A 24,853-nucleotide genomic window follows, 5' to 3' on the forward strand; every position below is an offset into this window, starting at 1 on the left:
TCACTCTGCCCTTCAAATAAATAAATCTTAAAAAAAAAAAAAAAAAAATGGGGGAAGAAGAAAATGTAGAGGTTACCCATAGATGTATTAATAATATTCAAAACCATTGCAACTAAGACTGAAAGCTCACTATGTGCCTGGCAATGCCTTGTAGTGCCCCACATAATTCTCATCAACAATTCTGAAGAATGCGATATTATCTCCTCTTTGTAAAAGTCTTGTTTCTTTGTTTAAAAGGCAAAGAGAGCAATCGACTGACTGATCTATCTTCCATCCACTCATTTCACTACTAAGTGACCAAAACAACTGGGGCTGGATCAGGCTTAAGCCAGGAGCCAGGAACTACATCCAGGTCTCCCATGTAGGTGAGAGGTACTCAAGTGCTTGAGCCATCATCTGCTGCTTCCCAGATGCATTTTATTAGCAAGGAGCTGGATCAGAAGCAGAGGATCCAGGACTTGAATCAACATTCTGATATGGGATGCAGGCAGCTTAACCCACTTTGTCACAAAGTCTGCCCCATCTCTATTTATTGCTTATTTATTTATTTATTTATTTGAAAGGCAGAGTCAGGGTTGGGTGGAGAAGACTGTCTGTTGGTTCACTCCCTAAATGGCCCACAATGACTGACTAAAGTCAGGAACTCTATCCGGGTCTCCCACATGGACGGCAGTGATCCAAGAACCTGGGCCATCATCTGTTGCTTTCCTAGGCACATTAGCAGGGAGCTGGAACAAGGACATGAACCAGGCACTCGATATAGAATGGAGGCATTGCAAGCAGCAGCTCAATTCACTGCACCTACAATGCTGGACGCCCATCTCCATTTTTAAGATTGAGACACAAAAGGCCGGCCACAGTGCGCCGGCCGCAGCAGCCTTTGTGGGGTGAACCAACGGAAAAGGAAGACCTTTCTCTCTGTCTGTCTCTCTCACTGTCCATTCTGCCTGTCAAAAAAAAAAAAAAGATTGAGACACAAAAGTTAAAAATGTACCCAAGAACAAAAAGCTAGTAAATAAAGGAATCAGGATTCCATTTGAGATAAATCTCATTCCAAAGCTTTCTCTACTAAGTTAACAGAACTGAAAAGATAAGTGTTATTTTGGGAAAATAAGTAAGTCTATTAGGTTACAAATAAAGTAATACACATAAAACACAAATACTGGGATAATAAATACATTATACATTAGCTACTAAATAAATATATTGAAGAGTAAAGCCATTTTGAAAATCTAGCTGGTAGAAAATATTAGAATCATTAAAATGTCAATCAACAACTCAGTTAAGCAGTTAAGCATTAGAAATTCCAACAAAAATATAAAATGCCAAAAAATTAAATTTTTGTGTTTTTTTTTTAATAAACTCATCTCCCTAAAAACATCCTGAATGCCAGAAAATGTTTACTACCAAACTGCCGGGTCAACAGAAGAACTCTAGGACAGCAGTTTTGGGAGACAGATCCGGGACACCCCACAGGCTCAATGTCCACAGCCACTTCAGGACTCTGCTCCGCGTAGTCTGCCACAACACTCCTCAATTACCCCCACCAAAGCTCAAGCTGGTTCAGGTGCAGCTTGAGCTACCCTCCCAGAAGGCACAGGTGAAAACCCTTAGTGGTGTCCGTATGATGCTGCCCGTGCAGGTGCAAATTAAAATAGTTGTGGGACCATGTCAGCCTTCACCTGGGTTTCAAAGGACCTCAAGGACAGCCTCAGGGGCCCAGGGAAAGACTGGGTTGCAAAGGCAGAGCTACCACAGAGAATCACAAGATCAATGCCCAAACTGTTGGAGCAAGGCTACCAAAGTCCCCTCTCTCTTGGCAATGCCAAGTGGAGCTGTGGGAGTGGCACAGCCCTGGAGATCACCAGCATGCAACTCCAGCCTGGGAAGGCGGCAACCATGAGACTCCAATTGGTGAGAGCTGCTGGGCCCTGACCCCAGCAAAATCATACACCTGGGGCCTTGGAAACCCAACACCCACCCCGGTGTGTCCAGGATGCTGGAATCTCCAGTTTGCACACTACTACATTTTGGAAGCATAAAGCTTGTTAATTTCACAGGCCCCCAGCTGGAGAGGTTATTTGTTTCAGGATAAATCCAGCCTTGAGTGTCACCCATCCCTGATTTAGGTAAGACTTTGGACTTTCAACTTGATGTTAGAATGAGTCCAAATTTGGGGGACCAACTGGGACAGAATGGATCTGTCTTGCATTGTAAGACACATGAATTTTGGAGACAAGTACTAGAGTGCTATAGCTTGAACATGTCTCACAAAGTTCAAATGCTGTAAACTTAATACCCAAGGCTATCAGTGTATTTTTTTTTTGGGGGGGGGGGGTGGTGTGCGGAGCCCGGATCCAGCATCATGGCATAGTGGGTAAAGCTGCCGACTGTGATGCCAGCATCCCATGTGGGCACCGGTTAGAGACCTGGCTGCCCAGCTTCTGATCCAGCTCCCTGCTGATGTGCCTGAGAAGGCAGTGGAGGATGGCCTAAATCCTTGGGCACCTGCACCCACCAGAGACACCCGGAGAAAGTTCCTGGCTCCTGGCTTCGGCCTCGCGCAGCCCCAAATGTTGTGACCATTTGTGGGGAGGAAGCATCCGATAGAAGATGTCTTTCTTTCTCTGACTCTTCCTCTGTGTAACTCTTTCAAGTAAATAAATCTTAAAAAATATATAAAAATAAAAAAAAGGGAGGGAGGGAAGAAGGGAGGGGGCTAATAAGAGGTGATTAGGCCACAGAGGCTCTTCCCTCAGGAGTGGATTAGCATCTTTACTGTGGGAGTCAGCTGGTGGGAGAGTGGTGCTATCAAAGAGGAACCTTCAGGCCCCTCTGCACTCTTGCACTCTCACCCTTCCTAAATGGGATAACACAGCATGAAGGCCCTCATTATATGCCAGTACCTTAATACTGAATTCCCCAGCCTCCAAAAGCTAAGAAATAAAATTTGACTTTATAAATTTCCCAGTCTCTGGTATTCTGTCACAGCAACACAAAATGGACTAAAACAGTATATAATACTTCAATAAAAAGTTCAAAAACACACATGCCTGCACATACAAGATAACAGAGGAAAAAGAAAAAACATTAAGGTGCAAAAGAAGCCAAACAAAATATTAACACAGGAACATCCAGCTTATCACAACAGATCAGCTTATAACTCCTCAGCTTAAGAAATACTGCACATTCTTACATTTTAAAAAGAGCCAAGATAAAAATAAAAGCAAAATAAAACTGTCTCAGTAATGCTAAAGATTAGGTCAGCAACTAATAAAATTAAATTTCTCAAATAGCAATCTCTTAGAAATGTGCTATTTTAACTGCTTCATACTCTTAACAGATCCAGCCTGTCTCAAAAGATATAGTGTAACACAGTACAAGAAAGCAAACTAACAATTGAGCATAAAAATTCAGAGTCCATCTTATTACTAACACAACCCCCTTCCCTTATTCCTGAACAACTTCACTTAACACACACGGATAGGAAGCAACTTGATCTCATTCACAAGTCACAACCTAGGCATTACTGAAGAGATACCAAGAAGCCTACCACAGAAAACAGAAGCCTTACGTTTCCGCCAATCAAGTTAAAGTAAACGCCCCCGGCTCCAAGTATGAAAATCGGCTATTTAATTAGAAAACTATTACAGGAGTACTAGGTTTTCCAATTTTTTTTTAGCACTAACTGCCTGAGCTCTGGACCCTATCTCGTTCTTCTCATCTGTGGAATGGTTCCGCCCCGGGGTCCATGCTAGTTATTTTTCTCCTACCTCAGGGGCTTGCTTACCCTTCAACTCCCCTCTTCCCCTGTTTACATCCTGTCTTATCTTCCGTGTCGCAACTCCACCCGTTTTAAGTTAATTAGAAAAGCCTAGAACGATGGCATATTAACTCTAAGATCAGCATTTTCAAACGGGCCTTTTTGTGGGTAAGAAAACTACTGCTTAGTTTCTTTCACTGCTTATTACTCAAATAACTCGAGCCCAAAATCACCGTCCAGCAGAAGTTTACCTTGAAAATACAAAGTTGCTGCTCAAGAATGATAAAATTTCACCAATAAAGTAACCGCGTTTTACAAGACATCTGAAGTTACAAATTAATTATCCTAGCATTTCAGCTTCACCAAATACATCTGCACTAAAGTCAGGACCATCACACCAAAAGAAACACATGATCTGTTAAAAAAAATTTTTTTTAAATCTGGAAAACAAAACAAAAAACCTGACACCTACTCTCTTTCTTCGCAGGCAACATTCCAAAAAGTTCAGAGGTTACACTTGCACTTGCAAGCTTCCCCGACCAACAACTAAGAAGCCGCACGTCAACAGACACTAACAAACGAAAAAGTAAAAGCTATAAGCGGCACTCCACGGCTCGGCCGCACACAGCCGTCCACCGCACAGCACAAGCTTTCAAGGCACCGCGCTAGGAGTTTGCTCATCCAAACCTGTAGAAGACAGGACTCCAGCTGAGGGGCGCAAAGTCGCTCCAGCTGTCCGAAAAGTAAGTTGAAATGCAAATGCTGTGAAATTCCTACACTACACCCTCGATTAAACCTGAGCGCGCTAAAGACGCGGCGGTCGCCCGCTCCTAATCCTTAGAAAGCATTTCCTGCCTTGGGAAACTTCCCTCCGTCCTTTGAAGCGACTCCAGGAGGCCTTAGGCCCGCCCCTACCCCCACCCACACCCACCCACCCACCCACTAGGGAACCTCCACACTCGGCAGACCACTCCACACGGGCACGCAGAACACATGTGGCCTGCAAACCCGGCCCCTTTCCACACCCCCCGGAAACGACACCCCCTTTCTCACACTGCACGCCACAGCCCATCCCCCTTCCTCCCCGCCCCCACTCGCATCACCCCAGTCCACCCACCCACCCACCCACGTTCCCAGGAACCCAGCCTCCCCGCCTCGCCCAGGGCAGTGGGGAGGGGAAGCAGGAAGAGGGAAGGAAGGCTCCAGGCCCGGCCTAGGCCGCCCAGACCGCCTCGGGGAGCTGAGGGGGGGAGCCGGCCGGCCCAGCTCGGCTCCCGTCCGCGGCAGGGCCTCACCCGGCCCCAGGCCTGGCCTCCGCCGCCGCCCCGAGGCCCAGGCGGCCCTCCCGGCCCGCACCACACTCACTGGCCAGCCGCGGTCCATCGAGTCCGCCGCCGCCGCCTCCGCCGCTGCTGCCGGCGGCTCCGGCGCCCGGGCCGCCCAGGTCCGGCTTCTTGGGCCCCGGGGGCGGCCCGGCTCCCCCGGCCGGGACCGCTGCTCCGGACGCGAAGCCGGCCACGGGCGCGCCCGCCAGAGCCAGGGGGACGCTGTTGCTATGGAGGCCGAGGCCCGGGGCCGCCCCGGCGGCCGGGTCCTCATGCAGGAACTGACACTCCTCCCCGTAGAAGCAAGTCTTATCCTTGGCATAGTAGCGGCAGTACTTGAGCTTCACGCCCGCCGCCGCCGCCGCCGCCCCGCCGGGGACACCCCCGGGCCCCGGCGGGGCCACTGCCGCCGCCGCCAGCGAGGAGGAGGAAGGGGAGGCGGCGGCCGAGGGGGGCGGGAGGCCGCCGCCACTGTTCATGGCAACGCCGCAGCCTCGCCTTCCGCCGCCGCCCGAGGAGCCGCCGCCGCCACCATAGACGGGGGAGGGACGGAAGACGCTGCCGGTGCCGGATAAAAGCCTGGGCGGGTGGGTCTGTCCCGCTGCGGGAGCCGGAGCCGCCCGGGGAGAGGGGGGGAGGAGAGAGGGGAGGGAGGAGGGGGTAGGAGGGAGGGGAGGGGAGGGGGAGAGTTGGGATTCTCTCACTCACTCTCTCGTTCTCTTTTCTTAAAGGGGCCGCGCGGGACGGCGGGGTGGGCACGCGGGCCCAGACGGGGACGTCGAGGGCGCGGGCAGGGGGAGAGGGAGCGGCGGCGGCGGCGGCAGCAGCGGCGGCGGCGAGCGGGTGGGCAGGGCGGAGGGGCTGGTTTATTTTTAAATTCTGCCTCCACTCGCTCTCTCGCGCTCTGGTTCCTCCGAGTTGTTTATTCCATTTTCCTCTTCCTGAGACGGCCGTCGCCGACGCGCGTGCGCGCCGCGGCGCGGGGGCTTGTGGGTAGCGGGAGCGCGTGGGGAAGCCCGGCTGGGCGTCGGGTCCCCGGGGCATCCGCGAGCCGGCAGCGGTTGGACGGGCGGGCATCGGCGGCGGTCCCGGGCGCCGCTCCGAGGCCGGAGTTCTCACGAGACCGAAGGCCCTTTTTCCGTATATTCTCTTCCTTGTAAAGCCAGGTGTCCTTTTTTTTTTAATGGAAAAGACGGCATGGGCAGACTGTAGCCGGTCACTTGGAGGGGAATGTGGGCGTGGGGACGCGGCCCGAGCCCTGGTTCTGGCTGGAGACTCGTTTCTGATTGCCACACTTCCTCTCTTGCCCTCCCCTCAAAGGTTGGGAGAGCTACAGGACCGATGATGACCTTAGCTTCTGGGCCCTTTGTCAGAAACCTGAGCCAAGAAGTTGATTTAGACAAACCCCCTGCTCAGAGCGGCACCTGTTTTCTCTGTGATTCTGTGACTAAAGGCCCTTGGTAAATTAGCACGGAAAACACCGTGCCAGTTGGGAAGGTTTTCTCCCATCAGCCTACCGACTTGAAATTCATCTTTAAAGCATGGGGGTCCCCGTGTCCCCTCCCCCGCTGTGTCTGGTGTTTTGCTGTACTATATTTTAGAAAGGTGGGGAGGAAGAAAGGGGGCTTGGGGGATTTTCAAGGATTGTGATAAAGGGGAAAGTAATTTTAGCTTCCCCCCAGTAAAAGAGCAGATTGATGTCGGGAGGGGAATGTTTGTTGGCAATATGTAGAGAATGGAGTCAAATGAGATCACAGAAAGAAGACCGGATATGAGCAAAAAGGACCGACCTTACTGCCAAGAGGGGAGAAAGGTGGATCCCTAGATGACATGCTGGTAAGCCTGGTGATGTTCCTCAGCTACATTTGAAAATGCTAACATGTATTGTGTCTTTCTGTTGAGAAGCGTTTCCACTTATTGGTCAGCTAAGGCCCATCAGGTGCAGCAGGAAGTCTGTTAGGAGCCGGCTGGTGGAGCACAGGTGAGTCAAAGGCAGCCTTAGTTGATCAAGTTCAGGTGCTTTATCCTCTGGCCGGGGAGGGGTAAAGTACCCAGGAGGTTGTAAGTCCATGTCTTTAAGGCACTGCCTGTTAGAGGATTTTGCAAGACTTACTGGACAACGTGGATGCCTTAGTAGCAGGGATCTCAACAGTGCCTGCCCTTAGCAGCTGTGATACTCTTGGTAAGTTGCTTCACTTGTCTGTGCCTTACCTACACAACTGAGGTAGGACTAGTACAGCCTTGTAATGTGTGAACCATCAGTATGTGTAAAAGGCCCACATTTAGGAAGAATTCCCCAGATTGGAGCTGTTCCACTTGTTGGTATTGCTGCTAATAGTAGTCCACGCACAGAAGAGCATTCTGGGCAAAGCAGACAGCTTGTGCAAAAGGACTTGAGACACAAGAGCCCAGTTGTTAAAGAGAATGATAGGGAACTGAGCAGAGACCATGAAGTCCTTTTAAGGACAAGTTAAAGGGTTGGACCTTTTCGTTAAGGTCCTGGGAAGTTTTTATAGTGTTTTTGAAAAGTCAAGTAATGACATTCAGATTTCACTTCAGGAAATAAAGAAAGCACATTGTCCTTCTTAAGAACCCTGTGAAGCAAGTTCAGAAGGTAGACTCTCACCGTTTTTAGTAGAACAGACTGAGTAAGCCTGGAGTTACACAAAATTACCGGCTTGAAAATGTCCAATTCATTACAAAACCGTGCTCTATTAAACATTTTGCCATTTTTAAATGAACATGTGTTTTCTGATGTCTTGGGTAGGAAAGTGGTGTTTATAGTGAGACAATAGGGGTTGAATATATCTGTGCCAGATTAGATCTGTCACTCCAACCTTCTTTGAAAATCTACTATATACTATGTGCCTAGGATGTTCTGTGCTAGGCTCTGATACACCAAATCATGCAAGATACAGTCTTGGCCGGCGCCACGGCTCACTAGGCTAATCCTCCGCCTGCGGCGCCGGCACCCTGGGTTCTAGTCCTGGTTGGGGCGCCGGATTCTGTCCCGGTTGCTCCTCTTCCAGTCTAGCTCTGCTGTGGCCCGGGAAGGCAGTGGAGGATGGCCCAAGTCCTTGGGCCCTGCACCCGCATGGGAGACCAGAAGGAAACACCTGGTTCTTGGTTTCGGATCAGCGCAGTGCACCGGCCTTAGCAGCCATTTTGGGGGTGAACCAACGGAAGGAAGACCTTTCTCTCTCTCTCTCTCTCTCTCACTGTCTTACTGCCTGTCCAAAAAAAAAAAAAAGATACTGTCTTCGTCTATAAGAGTTACTGGAGGTCTTAAAGATATGTAAAGATAAAGCAAATCATCCCTCAGGACCAAATTTAATGAAGTTTTCTATTAAATTCTTGTGAACTGCGTAGAAAAAAAAATAATACTAAGGTACTACTGCTAGGTGACTTCAGTACTCTTTGATTAGTTGTAATCCCAATGTTAATAAAACTGGACTAGAGTCCTTGAACAGTTTCCAGAGGATATTGATGTATGTCAGAATACTCTTTACTGCCCTCCTTTTGGACTCTATCTTAAGCTTCTTTATGTAAAAATGTTGTGTACTGCCAAGATGACGAAGTTACCCCCACAGCAGATTCAGCAGACTTTGCAGTGTGCTGCGAAACCAGTCAGGATAGATAATAGGATAAATGACAGCTGAGGATCCGTGAACCTCTGTCTGCTGGAAAAATAGACAATGCCAACAAACTTAATACGGGTAAATGTTAAGTTTTTGGCTCCGAATTAAACTGAGAGAAACAGAACACACGCTCATGGATGATGCAGTCTTCTCCCTCCACCCCAAGAGCAGGTTGCCAGTGTTGTTTTTTTTTTTAAAGGCTTTAAAATGTTCATTGCCTTTCAATTGTTACTATTCTGCTTGGCAAACAAATCCCAAGAAAGTAGCTGTTGTAAGTTTTGTAACCAATATATTCAGTAACTTAGGAGAGTTGAAAGAAAAGGTAGCAAATAAACTAGATTGAAACTACAGGAATGGCTAAATAAAGTAGACTATCCACTTGGAATATTATGCAACTATTAAAAATAATAGCCATTAAAACTTTTAACTTTATGACACAGTGTATCTTTTCTGTTTAATATGATAGAAAATTGTGCTGTATTATAAGGGTGTACCAAGAGACTAGTGAAAATAAAGGTTAAGGTAGTTGCACCAAAATATTGATTATAGTTTTAGTAAGGAGATAAAATGACAGGTTTTTCCTATCCTTCCTCTATTTCCCAAATTTATTACACAACTATATAGTCCTTCTACTATAGACAAAAAAGTATTAAAAATGTATGTAATTTAATCTTCTGAGGAGTGGGTACATGATGTTAATTAAATTGTTCTCTACAAAATTTTCACTAGTCCAATGTGTCCCTTACTATTCTATGTGTTTAACAGTGAATTTATATTATACCAAGAAGGATTCCAGTATTGGGAAAGTTTGACAGCCACTGAGTAAACACCTTTAGTTACAGCAGGTATTTTTCAGAGCCTTTGGTAGTTAAGAGCAGGATATGTTATGTACCATGAGCCACATCTTTAAACCACAGAACACTTTTCCTGTGTTATCTTGTGGCATTATCATCCTAGAACATGTGAGAATCGCCATCAATTGCCCGCTGTCTCTTTCCCTTTAGAACCTGTTCTCACATTCTTCCCTAGTCTAAAGTCCCCATCCCAGGCTTCTACCTTTATTTCTTCTTACAGCCATAAAGAGAAAACACCCAGCACTAACCCTCTTCTGCATATTCTGAACTTCATCCCCTGACACTTTCTGAGAAATCCAGTTCTCTATCCAGAATCTTCTGACTCCCCTGTAAGTATATAGATATGTAGAGTCTCACATATTAGTAATGTTTAAGGCATCCAGTTCTTTCTACTATAAACCTTTCATAGAACCAAACAAAAAAATTTTTTTCCAGAAACACCCCAGAAGCTGAAATAATGCTGGGAGGGAGACTTACTGAATAGCTGCTTTGAGGGATATTTGGCACTATCTATAAAATCTTTAAGTATTCGTACCCTGAGCCCCAGCAGTGCTACTCTTGGTATCTGCCCTAGAAAAACACTGATGCTCAAGGAAGCACCACACATAATAATGTTTATTTGAGGCAGTGTTGATTAATGCTAAAATTGGAAAGAACCTGGATATTTATAAATATGTGAATCATTCTGTAAGATCTGTTGAATGAAAAAGGGAAGGTGCTGATAAGAAAGTGGAATATGACACCTTGATGTAAAAACGTTAGTTGAAATGTATTTCCTATAAGGATATATGTGAATGCATACAGGAGGGCTGCAAGGATAAACACTGAAGGATCAAAGGGAACTTTAGTTTAATCTGCATTGTTTCCATTTTTATATGCAGAATATATGCCTGCTTTACCTAATTAAAAATTCATTCCTTAAAAAAAAGCCCTGGGCCGGCGCCGTGGCTCAACAGGCTAATCCTCCGCCTTGCGGCGCCGGCACACCGGGTTCTAGTCCCGGTTGGGGCGCCAGATTCTGTCCCGGTTGCCCCTCTTCCAGGCCAGCTCTCTGCTATGGCCCGGGAAGGCAGTGGAGGATGGCCCAGGTCCTTGGGCCCTGTACCCACATGGGAGACCAGGAGAAGCACCTGGCTCCTGGCTCCTGGCTTCGGATCAGCGCGGTGCGCCGTCCACAGAGGCCATTGAAGGGTGAACCAACGGCAAAAAGGAAGACCTTTCTCTCTATCTCTCTCTCTCTCTCTCACTATCCACTCTGCCTGTCCAAAAAAAAAAAAAAAAAGCCCTCACCATGGATTTCCTTTTGCTGTAGCCCTAGCTTTTTCCTTCTCTTCATGAGTCTCTAGTCATTTATTTGTAACGAGTCTCTTCCTCTCGCATTCATCCCTTAATCAGAGGTAATCTGACATTTATCCTTGCCACGCTACAGTGTTTTTTGCCACAGCCACCACTGACCTTCCCGACCATTTACTATTTCCTCGGCAGTATTCAGTGGTAACCACTTCACACTTCTCTTGCTTGGCTTCCACTTTCCTCCCCTTTTGAACCCCATGGCTTTTCCTCTGCCTGTATAAATTCAGCGCAGCCACATGGTAGGCATTTTAGAAATACCTGAGAAGTACATTTAAGTAATTAATTATAATTCAGTATCATGCATAGATACCCTCTGAGCTTTTGAGTTTGTGTTTTGAGCAGGAAGTCGAATATTAATGACAAAAAAAGTACAGTGTGTTTGGGATTAAAATAACTGGTGTGAAACCTGGATTTTATTACATTATACCTGTGTTGCTTCCTGCTAGTCTCTTAACCTCACTTAGTTTCAGTTTCTTCATTTTTAAGATGCATATAATGCCTATCTTATGGCTTTTTCTTGAGGATTGAATGATACAATGACAGCCTCCTGAAAAAAATAATCTCTCAGCCATTAAGTGAAATACAAAAGTTTTTATTTGCAAAATTGTTTTAACCACCTTTCTGTGCAGTAGGGACTATACTCCTGACAACTTTATATTTTATTGCCTTTAATATTGCCTCCCTTAGCACTCCCTCTCCTGCATCCCTCTACTTAAATGATGATGACTTTGGCTATTACTGTGATGATGCCTCAAATTCCATAGGGTTTCTTAGCTTAGAAGAGCAGCCAGGCATAGTTTTCTTTGTCCTCGTAACAATCCTCTGAAACAGTTAAAAATGAGGATATGCTTTTTATATGGGGAATCAGAATTTGAAAAGACCCTGTGAGGTTCTATGAGTTGACCCAGAATAATGCAGCTTAGCCATAAACCCAGGTTTTTCATTTCAGTATTCTGTGCTCTTTCTCCTAAGATACAGCTGTCTCATTTGTATTTGGAACCTCTCATTCTGGGTTTTCCTACTGTTGCCTTCATCCCACTCAGGAACTAAATATATTCCTTCCTCATCCTCTGTTGAAATGCATCAAATCCATATTTCATTCCTTTAGATTCTCAGTCGTTATCTCTCAAGCAAATGCGGGCTTTTGAAACTTACAACCTACCAATAGAGAGGGAAGGAGCATCACTTCCAGTATTACCCGTGTGTGCTTTAGCAAGAATGTTAACAGATACACTGACATCCCCACTGTGGGGCATGGAGGAACTGAGTTGTATCAAAAAAGTAATGAGATTTTATTTTATTTTCTCCTTAACCTGATAATCTAAGTACTATTTTCCACATAGTCTCCTTGGTTAAAAAAAAAAAAAAAAAAAAAAAAAAAAAAAGGCTTATTCTACATAATGACATTTTTTAAAAAATTTATTTATTTGAAAGACAGAGTTACAGAGAGGTAGAACCAGAGAAAGAGAAAAGTCTTACATCCACTGGTTCACTCCCCAAATGGCCACAGTGGCCACAGCTAAGCTGATCCAGTGCCAGGAGCTTCTTCCAGGTCTCCCAAGCAGGTACAGGGGCCCAAGCACTTGGGTCATCTTCTACTGTTTTCCCAGGCCATAGCAGAGAATGGGGTCAGAAGTGGAGTAGCCAGGACTTGAACTGGTGCCCATATGGGATGCCAGTGCTGCAGGCCACGGCTTTAACCTGCCGTGCCAGAGCACCGGCCCCAATAACATACTTTTGAGACTATAATACCCAGTCACATTTTAAAAAACACCTCCATAATAGCAAATCTACATCTTATAGGAAGGAATTTATTTTTGGAAATGACCTAAAGTTGCCAGACCCAGGTGTGGTAAAAAATTACTAAACAAAGCTATCTTATTTGTGATTGAAAGTGTTAATATAAATAAAATCAATATTCTTCAATGGTTCAAAAGCTGATGATGAAAACAATTTCATAAAAACAGTGAAAACATTGTTAAAATGAAAGCGTCATTTTCCCAGGTAACTATAATAGGTATTCTACAAGAAAATTTCATTTGATCATATAATCTAATGTATTTGCTTTTAAAAAACTTACTTAAGGATCTTACCCTACATGTCTTATCTCCTAAAAACACATTTTGTAGGCAAGAAACTGCTCTTCAAGTAGGGCTATCTTTTTAAGCAAGGTTCTTTATTTGTGTGTGTGACAATGGATGTTTTCCTTTTAAAAAAATAAATTATTAATACTTTTTCCATTTTTCAGTGTTCATTAAGGAACTTCCAAAATAATTTATTCTTCTTCATTCTTCAGGGATTATTCACAGAGGAAATCATCATTTCATATCTTAAATCCCAGGGCGCTCATGCATTCCTTGTGGGCCTCAATTAGACGTCCACAGTGCTCGTCTTCCTCGGTGCTGCAGGCGTCACATGCCTTCTTGGAATCTAGGCGGGCGCCAGCAGGATTTCAGTGACTTCCAAGGATCTGACAAGGCCGGGCTTGTGGCCACCAGACCTGGCCTCAAGGTTCATTCTTGAATAGCCTTTACTAAAGAATATGTCTGTAGACGGCTCCAAGTCATCTCCCTGCTGATGAAGAGTGCATCAGTAATGAGTAAATAATCCACAGGGTCTTGTGCTTTGGAACATAATGCAACAACTATTTTTTGTCTAGGTGGCCCCCAGCAAGGGTACTACAGTACTAAAATGTAACGTTTTGTATTAAAAACCAATAATTGAGGTGGAAACTTTATATTTTCTGAATGTTGAGTGATTATGCTAGTGATAGCAGCTTTTTAAAAATTCTCGGCCAGCGCCACGGTTCAATAGGCTAATCCTCCGCCTGCAGCGCCGGCACACCGGGTTCTAGTCCCGGTCGGGGTGCCGGATTCTGTCCCGGTTGCCCCTCTTCCAGGCCAGCTCTCTGCTATGGCCCAGGAGTGCAGTGGAGGATGGCCCAAGTGCTTGGGCCCTGCACCCGCATGGGAGACCAGGAGAAGCACCTGGCTCCTGGCTTCGGATCAGCGCAATGCGCCAGCTGCAGTGTGCCGGCAGCGGTGGCTATTGGAGGGTGAACCAACGGCAAAAGGAAGACCTTTCTCTCTGTCTCTCTCTCACTATCCACTCTGCCTGTCAAAAAGAAAAAATAAATAAAAATTCTCCCCTTAGACCATCTAAAGTTGAATTTACATGTGACTAAGTTAGAATTTACTATTTTAAGTCCTAGAAATGAAATTTGCTGCATAAGTAGATAAATACAAACATATATTTCTTACATGTCACCTTATGCCCTAAGCTTTGCTCTGTATATTACTTGAAGATTTTATTTGAAAGGCAGAGAAACAGATCTGCCATCCACTGGTTCTCTCCTCAGATGCCTACAATAGCCAGTGCTGGGCCAGGCTGAAGCCAAGGAGGAACTCAGTGTGGGTCTCCCACGTGGGTGGCAAGGACCCAACCATGTGAGCTACCACCTGCTGCCTCCCAGAGTGCTCATTAGCAGGAAGCTAGATTGAAGCAGAGGGAGATTCAAACCCAAGCACTCTGATATGGGATATAGGTATCCCGAGCCGTATTAGCTCTATGCCAAACACCTGGCCCAGGCAGGATAATTTTAAAAATTTTTACTAGCAGTTGCTTTAATCTTATGTTGTCAAGCTTTGGGTGCACTGGAAACAAAATGTTTCCTGTTTGTAACAGTTAAATAACTGCTATATTAAAAGATTTTAATATATCTATGATTCTATACCCAAAGAATCTATTATCACTATCATAAACTTAGGTTTATGAGAACTTCAAAAAGTTCATGGAAAAAATGGAATTAAAAGATGAGTTGATTTTGCTGAAAAAAATTTTGAAATCTATGTATATATAGTTTTTCAAGATACATGTTTTCCCTGAACTTTTCAAAGATTTATTTGAAAGGCAGCTTGGCTCAGGAAGAGAAAGAGATCTTCCATCTGCTGGTTCACTCCCCAAGTGGCTGCATCAAGCCAGGACTGGACCAGCCAAAGCCAAGAGCAAGGAATTCCATCCAGGTCTCCCAAATGGGTGGCAGAGGCCCAAGTGCTTGGGCCATCTTCCATTAGCCATCCAGCCAGGCATGTTACCAGGGAGCTGGATCAGAAACAGCAGCAGGACTGGAACCGGCACTCCAATACATGATGCAGGCATTGCAAGCAGCGGCTTAACCCACTCCACCACAGCACTGTTCACAGATTCTAGAAAGTTTATCTTTTGCAGTCTATTCTGTCACAGTACTTAATACAGAGCAAGAATCCAGGTATTACAATTTATTTGGTATGTTTTAATGATTACCTAGATACAAATGAAAGCAAGAGATTATTCATAATGTCAAGCAATAAAGGTGGAAAAGAGGAATATTATATAAACATAAAAGGTGTATGCCACAAAAATGATCTTAATAAACTGTACTCAAAATAGTAACAGTACAAAAAACCAAAAACCTAAGAACTTGGTTAGAATTGCGCATAATTAAAATGAGAGAGCTTAAGATTAGTAGATGAAAGGACCTGCTCTGCGGTTAAAGCCCTGGCCTGAGGCGCTGGCATCCCAAATGGGTGCCTGTTCTAATCCCAGCTGCTCCACTTCTGATCCAGCTCTGCTGTAGCCTGGGAAAGCAGTAGAAGGTGGCCCAAATCCTTGGGCCCCTGCACCCATGTAGGAGACCTGGAAGAAGCTTCTGGCTTCAGATCGGCCCAGCTCCAGCTGTTGTGGCCATCTGGGGAGTGAACCATGGATGGAAGGCCTCTGCCTCTCTGTAACTCTGCCTTTCAAATAAATCTTTAAAAAATAAAAAGTATAGGAAACACTACTACACTCAGAATTGCATACTTTTAAGTGGTTTTATTATTTAAAAATGAATAATCACAAACAATGCACAAAATGGACAAGAGAAAAAAAGTATCATAAAGGAAAGGCTGAAATAAAATGGAACATGTTAAAAAGATGATGAAATAAAGACTTTCATACAAATGAAATCTCACTAGCAGACATACACTAAAAGATTTTGGAGGGAAGGAATAAAGTAAAATATGGGGGTAGACTAAATTCATATTGACTATAAAATCAATATTTGTAGAATTTCTAATAAACATTATTTAAAAACACACCATCAGGGTTGTAAAGGAAAGACCCTAAGGCCTTGCATTTCAGAATAATGAAAGTAATAATTTATCTTAAACATGCATGTTACCATTTCTAGGGTTACTAAAAAGTAAGAGAAAATGTAACAGCATAATAGAAGAATGGAATGATGAAGTATTTAACCCAAAAGAAATTGGGAGAGAACTGAACAAAGAATAGGCAGAACAAATAGAAAAAAGTAAGACAAATTTAAATCCAAATACACTAAATCATCAAGTTCCAACTAAAGGACTTTCAGAATGGATTAGGAAAAGAATAGGAAAATTATACCTCTAATAGGGTGCAGTCAGAGAAGCACAACCCCTGTGAGTGCTAAAGAATGATTAGAGGGGTCGCTGTGGCGTAGCCAGTAATGCCACCACCTGCAGTGCTGGTATCCCATAGGGGTGCTGGTTCAAGTCCTGGCTACTCCACTTCCAATATAACTCTCCGCTATGGCCTGGGAAAGCAGTAGAAGATGGCCCAAGTCCTTGGGCCCCTGCACCCAAGTGGGAAACCTGCAGGAAGCTCCTGGCTCCTGGCTTCAGATCAGCCCAGCTCTGGCTGTTGCAGCCATTTGGAGACTGAAGCAGTGGATGGAGGACACTCTCTCTGCCTCTCTCTAACTCTGCCTTTCAAATAAATTTTTTTAAATAATTAGAGTTTATTATATAGATTAGATCTTTATGGCAGCAGGTGGTGGTAGCATCTGGCTCAGAGCTGAAGCCACTCTGTCAGCCATACCTGCAGTATGGAAGGGATGATGGATGTAAACCAGGACCATCAGGAACCCAAGTCTTTTCTCACTGACTTCAGGAGTTGCCATGGTATTGCACATAAACTTGACTCATGAATTAAAAATCTATAGAAAGGAAATGAAGGAGCTTCAGTGCCCCATGCTTCCCACATCACTATTAGAATGACTGGGCTGGCATCATGGTGTAGTGGGTAAAGCTGCCGCCTGTGATGCCAGCATCCATTATGTAGGCTCCAGTTTTTGTGCTGGCTGCTCCATTTCCCAGTCAGCTCCCTGCTAATGGGCTGGGAAAGCAGTGGGAGCATGGCCCAAGTGTTTGGGCCCCTGCACCCACGTGGGAGACCTGGAAAGTGCTCCTGGCTCCTGGCTTTGGATTGGCTCAGCCCTGGCCAATGAAGCCATATATAGGGAGTGAACCAGTGGATAGAAGATCTCTCACTCTCCCTCCCTCTCTCTAGCTCTGAGTTCCAATGAATCAAATAAATCTTAAAAAATAAAATAAGTCATAAGTACCTGGGGCACTGCACTGGCTGCAACTTCCCTTCCACCTGCCCAATTACAAATAGAGTTCCCTGTCCTCAGCACCAACTAAGAACCATACTGAGAAAGAAAGTGGTAAATGGAGCTCTAGTTTAGCAAATTCCACATAATACAAAGGCACACCAGTCCATGACTTGGCACCAGCACATTTTCTTTAAACATTCTTTACCTAAAAATAAAGACAATAGCAAAGCATGCTTCCAGCTAGATTGGTCAGTTTCCTTCATAAATTTAAGCAGCCCCTCCCAACAGGAGGATATAAAGTCTCATTGTCCATCTTTTGGTGATACTCCTAACTGAATCACATGCCCTTAATGATACCCTGTAACTTAAATCCAATGTTGTAAGGATAATTACTATTAACACAAGTTATATGTGTTAGGTGATGGGGTAGTAGGAGAGAGGAAAATAGATATTTAATATACATGAATATATTCAAACAGAAAGAAGAAATAGCAGTGAACTTTTGGCTTAGCTATTAAGACACCAGTTGGAGGGGGCCAGTGCTGTGGTGTAGCATGCTAAGCCTCTGTGTGCTGTGCTGGCATCCCATATGGTGCTGGTTCATGTCCTGGCTGCTCCTCTTCTGATTCAGCTCTCTGCTTATGGCCTGGGAAAGCAGGAGAAGATGGCCCAAGTCCTTGGGCCCCTGTATCCACGTGAGAGACCCAGAAGAATTCCCTAGCTCCTGGCTTCAGATCGGCTTAGCTCTGGCCATTGAAGCCATTTTGGAGTGAACCAGTGGGTAAAAGACCTTTCTCTCTGACTCTCCCTTTCTGTGTAACTTTACCTCTCAAATAAATAAATAAAATCTTAAAAAAAAAAAAAAAAAGCCACCAGTTGGGATGCCCAACTGAAAGGTGAGCGCCTGGGTCTGAGTCCCAGCTCTGCTTCTGATTCTGGCTTCCTGTTGATGTACACCCTGGGAGGCAGCAGGTGATGCTTAGTTCTCCGCTGCCCATGTGAGAGACCTAGTTTGGATGCCAGACTTCTATGGGCATTTGGGGAGTGAACCGGTGGATGAGTGCTCACTCTCCCTCCCTCTCTTTCTGTCTTCCCTCTCTCTTTCTCTGCCGCTCTTTCTCAGATTTTTCTTTGAAAAATAAGTATTTGGGGGCAGTTGTCAAGCCCTCCCTGATCTACCTGCCCACTGTTCCTTGAAGGGTGTTCAATAAATCCAGATCTGCTGTTTCAGAGAGAGAAAGGATGGAAAGAAAAGAATTATTCCCAGCCTTGTTTCTGTAACTCGGTCACATTGTATTACTTCCTTCTCCCACTATCTGTTCCATGGTCCCCTTGCCATTAGGAGGCACCCTTCATTCCTGTAGGGTGTAGACTGTTAGCGGGCCTGCCTTGTTAACTGTAGCTCCCCATTGACTTTCTTTTAAAAAAAAAATATTTATATGAAAGAGTTATAGAGAGGCAGAGGCTGAGAGAGAGAAGTCTTCCATCTGCTGGTTCATTCCCCAGTTGGCCGCAACAGCTGGAGCTGAGCTGCTTCTGGGTCTCCCAGTGGGGGCAGAGTTCTTGGGCCATCTTCTGCTTTCCCAGGCCATAGCAGAGAGCTGGATTGGAAGTGGAGTAGCTAGGATTCGAACCGGTGCCCATATGGGATGCTGGTGCTGCAGGCAGTGGCTTTACCCGCTATGCCACAGCGCCAGCCCCTCCATTGACTTTCATCACTGAGCAAGGAGTACTGTGTGATACCCCAGGGGATCAGCTGCATTCCTGAGAGAATCTTTACCTAATTGTTTCATAGTGATGCAATTTCTTTTTTATAGGCAGGATCAGTCACCCCAGCCACTATAATGATTTCCTTCTTTGCTTCACTGTCGTGGGAAGCTGAATATGGCTTGGGTGAGTCTCTGCTCCTAGTTCAGTCAGCCCTCTTTACCAATGCAAACAGAGTCAAGACTATCTGTAAACCTCAGAAAACTAATTCCAGATAATCCAGAGACAGAACACATCCATGAAATTGTGTTCCATTTTTGGGTGTCTGTTGTTTGAGTAGCAGATCACCCCAAAACTCGGTGGTTGAAAACAGTCGTTCATCTCTGCTTGTGAGTCAGCAGTTGTAGTGTTTTGGCAGCCATGGCTTATTTCTGCCCATGCAGTATCGGCTGAGCAGCTTGTCTGGGAGCTGGGATTTGCTTTCAAGATGTCTTACTCGGGCTGGGCCTGTTAGAATGCCCCCATCTTATTTCAGAATACTGGGTTTGATTCCTGAGTCCAGCTTCCTGCTATTGCAGACTCTAGGAGAGGGTGATGCAGGCTCAAGGAGTTGGGTTCCTGCCACCCACATGGGAGACTTGGATTGAGTTCCTACCTCCCAGATTTGGCACCCTGGTGGTTGCAGACATTTGGGAAGTGAGCCAGCAGATGAAAACTCTATCTGTCTCTCTTGCTCTCGCACTCTTTCTCTGCCTCTCAAAAAAAATTTTTTTTTAAAAAGATGTCCCACTCCTATGACTGTCCCACTCCTGGTGCTAGCTGTCATGGAGGAGATTACTGTGCTGGACTGACATGAATGGCCCAGTTGCTGGATACGTGGCTACAGTTTTCTTCTCAAGGATTGTAATTTCTCCAAGAGATGTAGGTGCTTTATTCTCCAGCCAAATGACCAATCAAATGAAAGATCGTTCCAAAATTAATTGGTTTTATACAATACACACAAAAGCAGGATAAGCAAAAATAAGCAAAAGACAGTAAGAAAATTACTTGGGCATAGAATGTTACTAATGAACCAAACACTGTGTATCTGTGGAAGAAACTGTCCAAATGGTCCAACAGACAGTCTCGTCAAGGTACCCAGGTCCAAGTGATGTCAGATCATGAGCAGTGAAGGAAAGGACTTTTCACTCCAGGAGATTTCCCAGCGGCCATCAATCTCTGCCTTTTCAGAGTAAATATTCAGAGTGGAGTTGCAGAATGATGTCTCCAATCTGACCAAGACACTGGTGTTAATCACCCCCAGAAAGTGCATTATTTTAACTTTCCGATGTCAGTCTTGGAGGCAAAAGTCATGGAGCACACTATCCCATTTGCGTATCACTGTAGTGTCAATTAGCTGACTGATGTGAAGGGTGACTATCTGTCAGCCATTTGGCTCAATTACAGCTTGTGATCCAAGGAAAAACTCTTGTAACTAAATGGAGCCAGTGCTTTCAAAGCAAATCTAGATTCACAAGAATTGTAAGACAGCAAAACACTCATCACGACGAGGATACCCAACAATGTGGGGCAAGGGTCTCACTTGTACTCCCGCATGAGTTGGTTGGGCTCTCTCACATCGTGGTGGCCGGGTTCCAAAAATGGCTGACAAGAATCAGGAAGAAACTGCATGGCCTTTTCTAACAGGAAGTCCCACAGTATGGTTTCCACTACAGCCTACTCTTGAAAGCAGTACTCTATCCATCCAGACTCCAGGGTGGACAAACTCTACCTTTTGATGAAGAGGTACTTTCCAGAAGAGCGTGTGGGACAGGAGATATTGTTGAAACTGTCTTTGGAAAATATAATCTATCACAATATGTTACCTTGAAAATAAAGAATCAAAAAAGTTAAAAGTGAGGATGACATTGTGGTATAGCTGGTTAAGCCGCCACTTGAGATGCCAGCATTCCATATCAGAGTTCCCAATTCACGTCTCAGCTGCTCCACTTCTGGTCCAGTGCCCTACTAATGTGCCTGGGAAAGCACCAGAGGATGGCCCAAGTGATTGGGCCCCTGCCACCCACATAGTAGACCTGTGTGGAGTTCTAGGCTCCTGGCTTTGGCCTGGCCCAGCCCTGGCTGTTGTGACCATCTGGTGAGTGAATCAGCAGATGGAAGATCTCTCTCTCTCTTCCACCCTATGACTCTGCCTTTCAAATAAATCATTTTTTTTAAGTTGACAAAATATGTACAATAGAAACAACAAAATATACCTCTACTGATAAAGAGAGACATTTCGTATCTATAAGTTAAATTCACCAATAAGATTTAACAGTCCCTGGGGCCGGTGCTGTGGGTAAAGCCACCACCTGCAGTGGTGCACCAGTTTGAGTCCTGGCTGCTCCACTTCCAATCCAGCTCTCTGCTATGGCCTAGGAAAGCAGTAGAAGATGGTCCAAGTTCCTGGGCCCCTGTACCCGCTTTGGAGACCTGGAAGAAACTCCTGGCTCCTGGCTTTGGATGTGCCCAGCTTTGGCCATTGCAACCATTGGAGGAGTGAACCAGCAGATGGAAGACTCTCTCTTTCTCTCCCTTTCCCTCTCCCTCTCTGTAACTCTGTCTTCCAAATAAATAAATCTTAAAAAATTTTAACAGCTCCAAATTTGTATTTATGTAACATATGCTCAAAATATGTAGTGTAAATATGTCAAAATTAAAAGGAGAGAATAAGCAAATCCACAATCAAAATGGGAAAAATTTAATTGCCTCTCAAAAACTGATAGACTAAGCAGATAAAATCAGGACACAGATGATGCAAACATGATTTAACAAATCTTGTAGTCACTGTACCTCTGCAATTGCAAAGTGTACACTCTTCAAATACTATAGAACGTTTTTAAATTCACCAAATGTCGAGTCATAAAGCAAATCACACTAAATTTCTAAGGATTGAAATCGTGTAGTCTCTAATCACAATAGAATAGAAATAAACTTGAAATCAATGATGACGATGTGGAACTGAAAAAAACCTCTCCATGCTTAGAAACAACTTCCCCACCCCAAAGAAACCGTTTATTTAATGAGTACAAATTTCATAAGTATAAATTTAGGAATATAGTGATTCTTCCCATCATACCCAACCTCCTACCGCAACTCCCACTCCACCTCCTCCTCCCTCTCCCATTCCCAGTCCCATGCTTCATTAAGGAAAAAAAAAAAAACAAAAAAACTGTTCCTTGACAGTCAAGACAAGGGCTGTTCAAGTCATTGCTTCTCAAAGTGTCAAGTTCACTTCTACAGATTTCCTTTTAGGTGATCTGTTAGTTATTACAGATCAGGAACAACATATGGTATTTGTCCCTTTGGGACTGGGTTATTTCACTAAGTATGATGTTATAAACACAACTTTAAATAACTCACAAGCCAAAGAAGAAATTACAAATGCAAGTTAAAAAATATTTTGAGAGGTGGCCATTTGGTAGAGCAGTTAACATGCCACTTGAGATGCCTGCCACCATGTTGGCCTGCACAGGTCCGAGTCCTTGCTCTGCTGCTAGTCTAACTTCTTCCTTGGAGGCAGCAGGTGATGACCCAAGTAGTTGGGTTCCTGCCACCCATGTGAGAGACACAGTTGGAGTTCCTGGCTTCTGATTTCCACCTGGCCCAATCTCAGCTATTGTATTTGGATGGGAGATACATATTTCTTGCTTCCGCCCTTCAAATACATAAATAATTTTTGAAAGGAAAATACATGATAAAGTTACGTATCAAGGCTACTGAGATATAGCCAAAGACACTTAGAAAAATAAAGCCTTAAATGCATGAATTAGAAGAGAAGCTGAGGCCGGCGCCGTGGCTTAACAGGCTAATCCTCCACCTTGCGGCACCGGCACACCGGGTTCTAGTCCCGGTTGGGGCACCGGATTCTATCCCGGTTGCTCCTCTTCCAGGCCAGCTCTCTGCTATGGCCCGGGAGTGCAGTGGAGAATGGACCAAGTTCTTGGGCCCTGCACCCCATGGGAGACCAGGAGAAGCACCTGGCTCCTGCCTTCGGATCAGTGCGGTGCGCTGGCCGCAGCGCGCCGGCCACGGTGGCCATTGGAGGGTGAACCAACGACAAAAAGGAAGACCTTTCTCTCTGTCTCTCTCTCTCACTGTCCACTCTGCCTGTCAAAAAAAAAAAAAAAAAAAAGAATCCTTTGAAAAGGCTAATAAGAATATAGATCTGATCAAGAAAAAATGAAGTTACATCATTACTCGTATGAAAAGGAATCTTTTTATTTTTAAGATTTATTTATTTATTTGAAAGGCAGAGTTTCAGAGAGGCAGAGGCAGAGGCAGAGAGAGATCTTTCATCCACTGGTTAACTTCCCAAATGGCTGCAACCACTGGAGCTGAACCCATCTGAAGCCAGGATCCAGGAGCTTCTTCTGGGTCTTCCAGGCATGTGCAGAGGCCCAAGCACTTGGGCCACCTTCCACTGGTTTCTCAGGCCGTAGGAGAGAGCTGGATCAGAAGAGGAGCAGCCAGGACTCAAAGCGGCGCCCACAGGGATGCCAGTGCCGCAGGTGGCAGCTTTACATGCTACATCACAGCACCAACCCCTGAGAGGGAATCTTTCATAAAAAGACATGAACAAACAACTTTATGAAATAAATTTGAAATTGTAAAGAAATTATTTTTTCAAAGAATTTTAACAATATGAGAAAAAGGAAAGGTGGATAGTTGTCTTCTAAAGAAATTTAATGTAACATTGTACATATGGAAACTACAGTAGCAGACACCATGAAAGATTTTAAGAAAGAATTAGACCCAGTGTTACACAAACCTCAGAGAACTGCAATGAAGGAACACTTCCCAAACCTTCTTATACCAGCAGAACCTTGACATCAAAACTGAGCCATGCCGTTGCAAAGAACAGACACTTGCTCATTTATATAAATGCAAAAATCTGAAAGGAATCTTAACTGTACACATATAAAAAAGACAAAAACAGACAGCTGTATTCCAGGAAAGGAAGGGTTGAAGAATCAATATATAGTCTACCATATTCACAGAATAAAAGAGAAAAATCACAATAGTAGTCAGAAAAATATGAAGTCCTAGGATTTAGGAAGAAAAAAGATAAACCAGGAATGGGAAGGGTCACATTTAACCTTATAAATAGTATCTTTCGCTAAATAAAAACCTACTAGCAAACAGCATAATTAGTGCTGAAATAGTGAAAAATTTTTCTTAAAAGCAGGACATGAAGTGACCATGATCCACACTTCTATTCCACACTGTACTGAATGTCCTAACCAGTATTTTTTAAAAAGGAAAATTAAGGATCAGAGGGGAGAGAGAAAGCTAAAGATCTGCAGTCTATGTGACCATGTATTCCTGGTTACAAGGTCAGCACATAAAATTCAATTGTGTATCTTGAAACAGCAAAAATTAGAATACTGAAAATTTTTAAGTGGTAATACTTACACAGTCATTCCTAAAAACAATTCTAAAGAAAGGCATGCAAGAGCTATACACATAGAATTATACGAATAACAAAAATAAGAATTATTAAGAACACCTAAATATATAGATAGATCAAGTTGAAAGATTGGAAACATAGAGATGTCAATTCTTCCCAAATTGATATACAAAATGCAACTTTACAGTGGGGTGAAAATATCATAAATTGAAACCACGTAATACATCCAACTGACCAGATATCACTGCTTAGCTTCCCAGCATATTGTATAGTATCAGCTGTTTGTGCCCATGATCATGTACCTAACTGGGAACTTACAGCTCACTGCCAAAACCCAGCATCATAAAGAAGTGCATGCATATCACTGCCCTGG

The 24,853-nt window shown here is 44.4% G+C and overlaps 1 protein-coding gene across 5 annotated transcripts in view; it reads right to left on the minus strand.

The window, feature by feature from the left end:
• The window catches only part of PAN3 (poly(A) specific ribonuclease subunit PAN3), a 149,584-nt gene extending 143,715 nt beyond the window's left edge, over positions 1 to 5,869 (minus strand). For 3 of the 5 annotated variants that reach the window (XM_062194428.1, XM_062194427.1, XM_062194434.1), the window contains exon 1: positions 5,129 to 5,567. In XM_062194428.1, the coding sequence (XP_062050412.1) occupies positions 5,129 to 5,567 (439 nt within the window). Of the gene's footprint in view, positions 1 to 2,518; positions 2,537 to 5,128; positions 5,568 to 5,796 lie in introns of those variants that run through there. The other 2 variants (XM_062194432.1, XM_062194433.1) reach the window with 2 other exon arrangements.
• Between the last annotated feature and the right edge of the window lie 18,984 nt (positions 5,870 to 24,853).

Source organism: Lepus europaeus, chromosome 6, assembly GCF_033115175.1.
Source record: "Lepus europaeus isolate LE1 chromosome 6, mLepTim1.pri, whole genome shotgun sequence".
Lineage (NCBI taxonomy): Eukaryota > Metazoa > Chordata > Mammalia > Lagomorpha > Leporidae > Lepus > Lepus europaeus.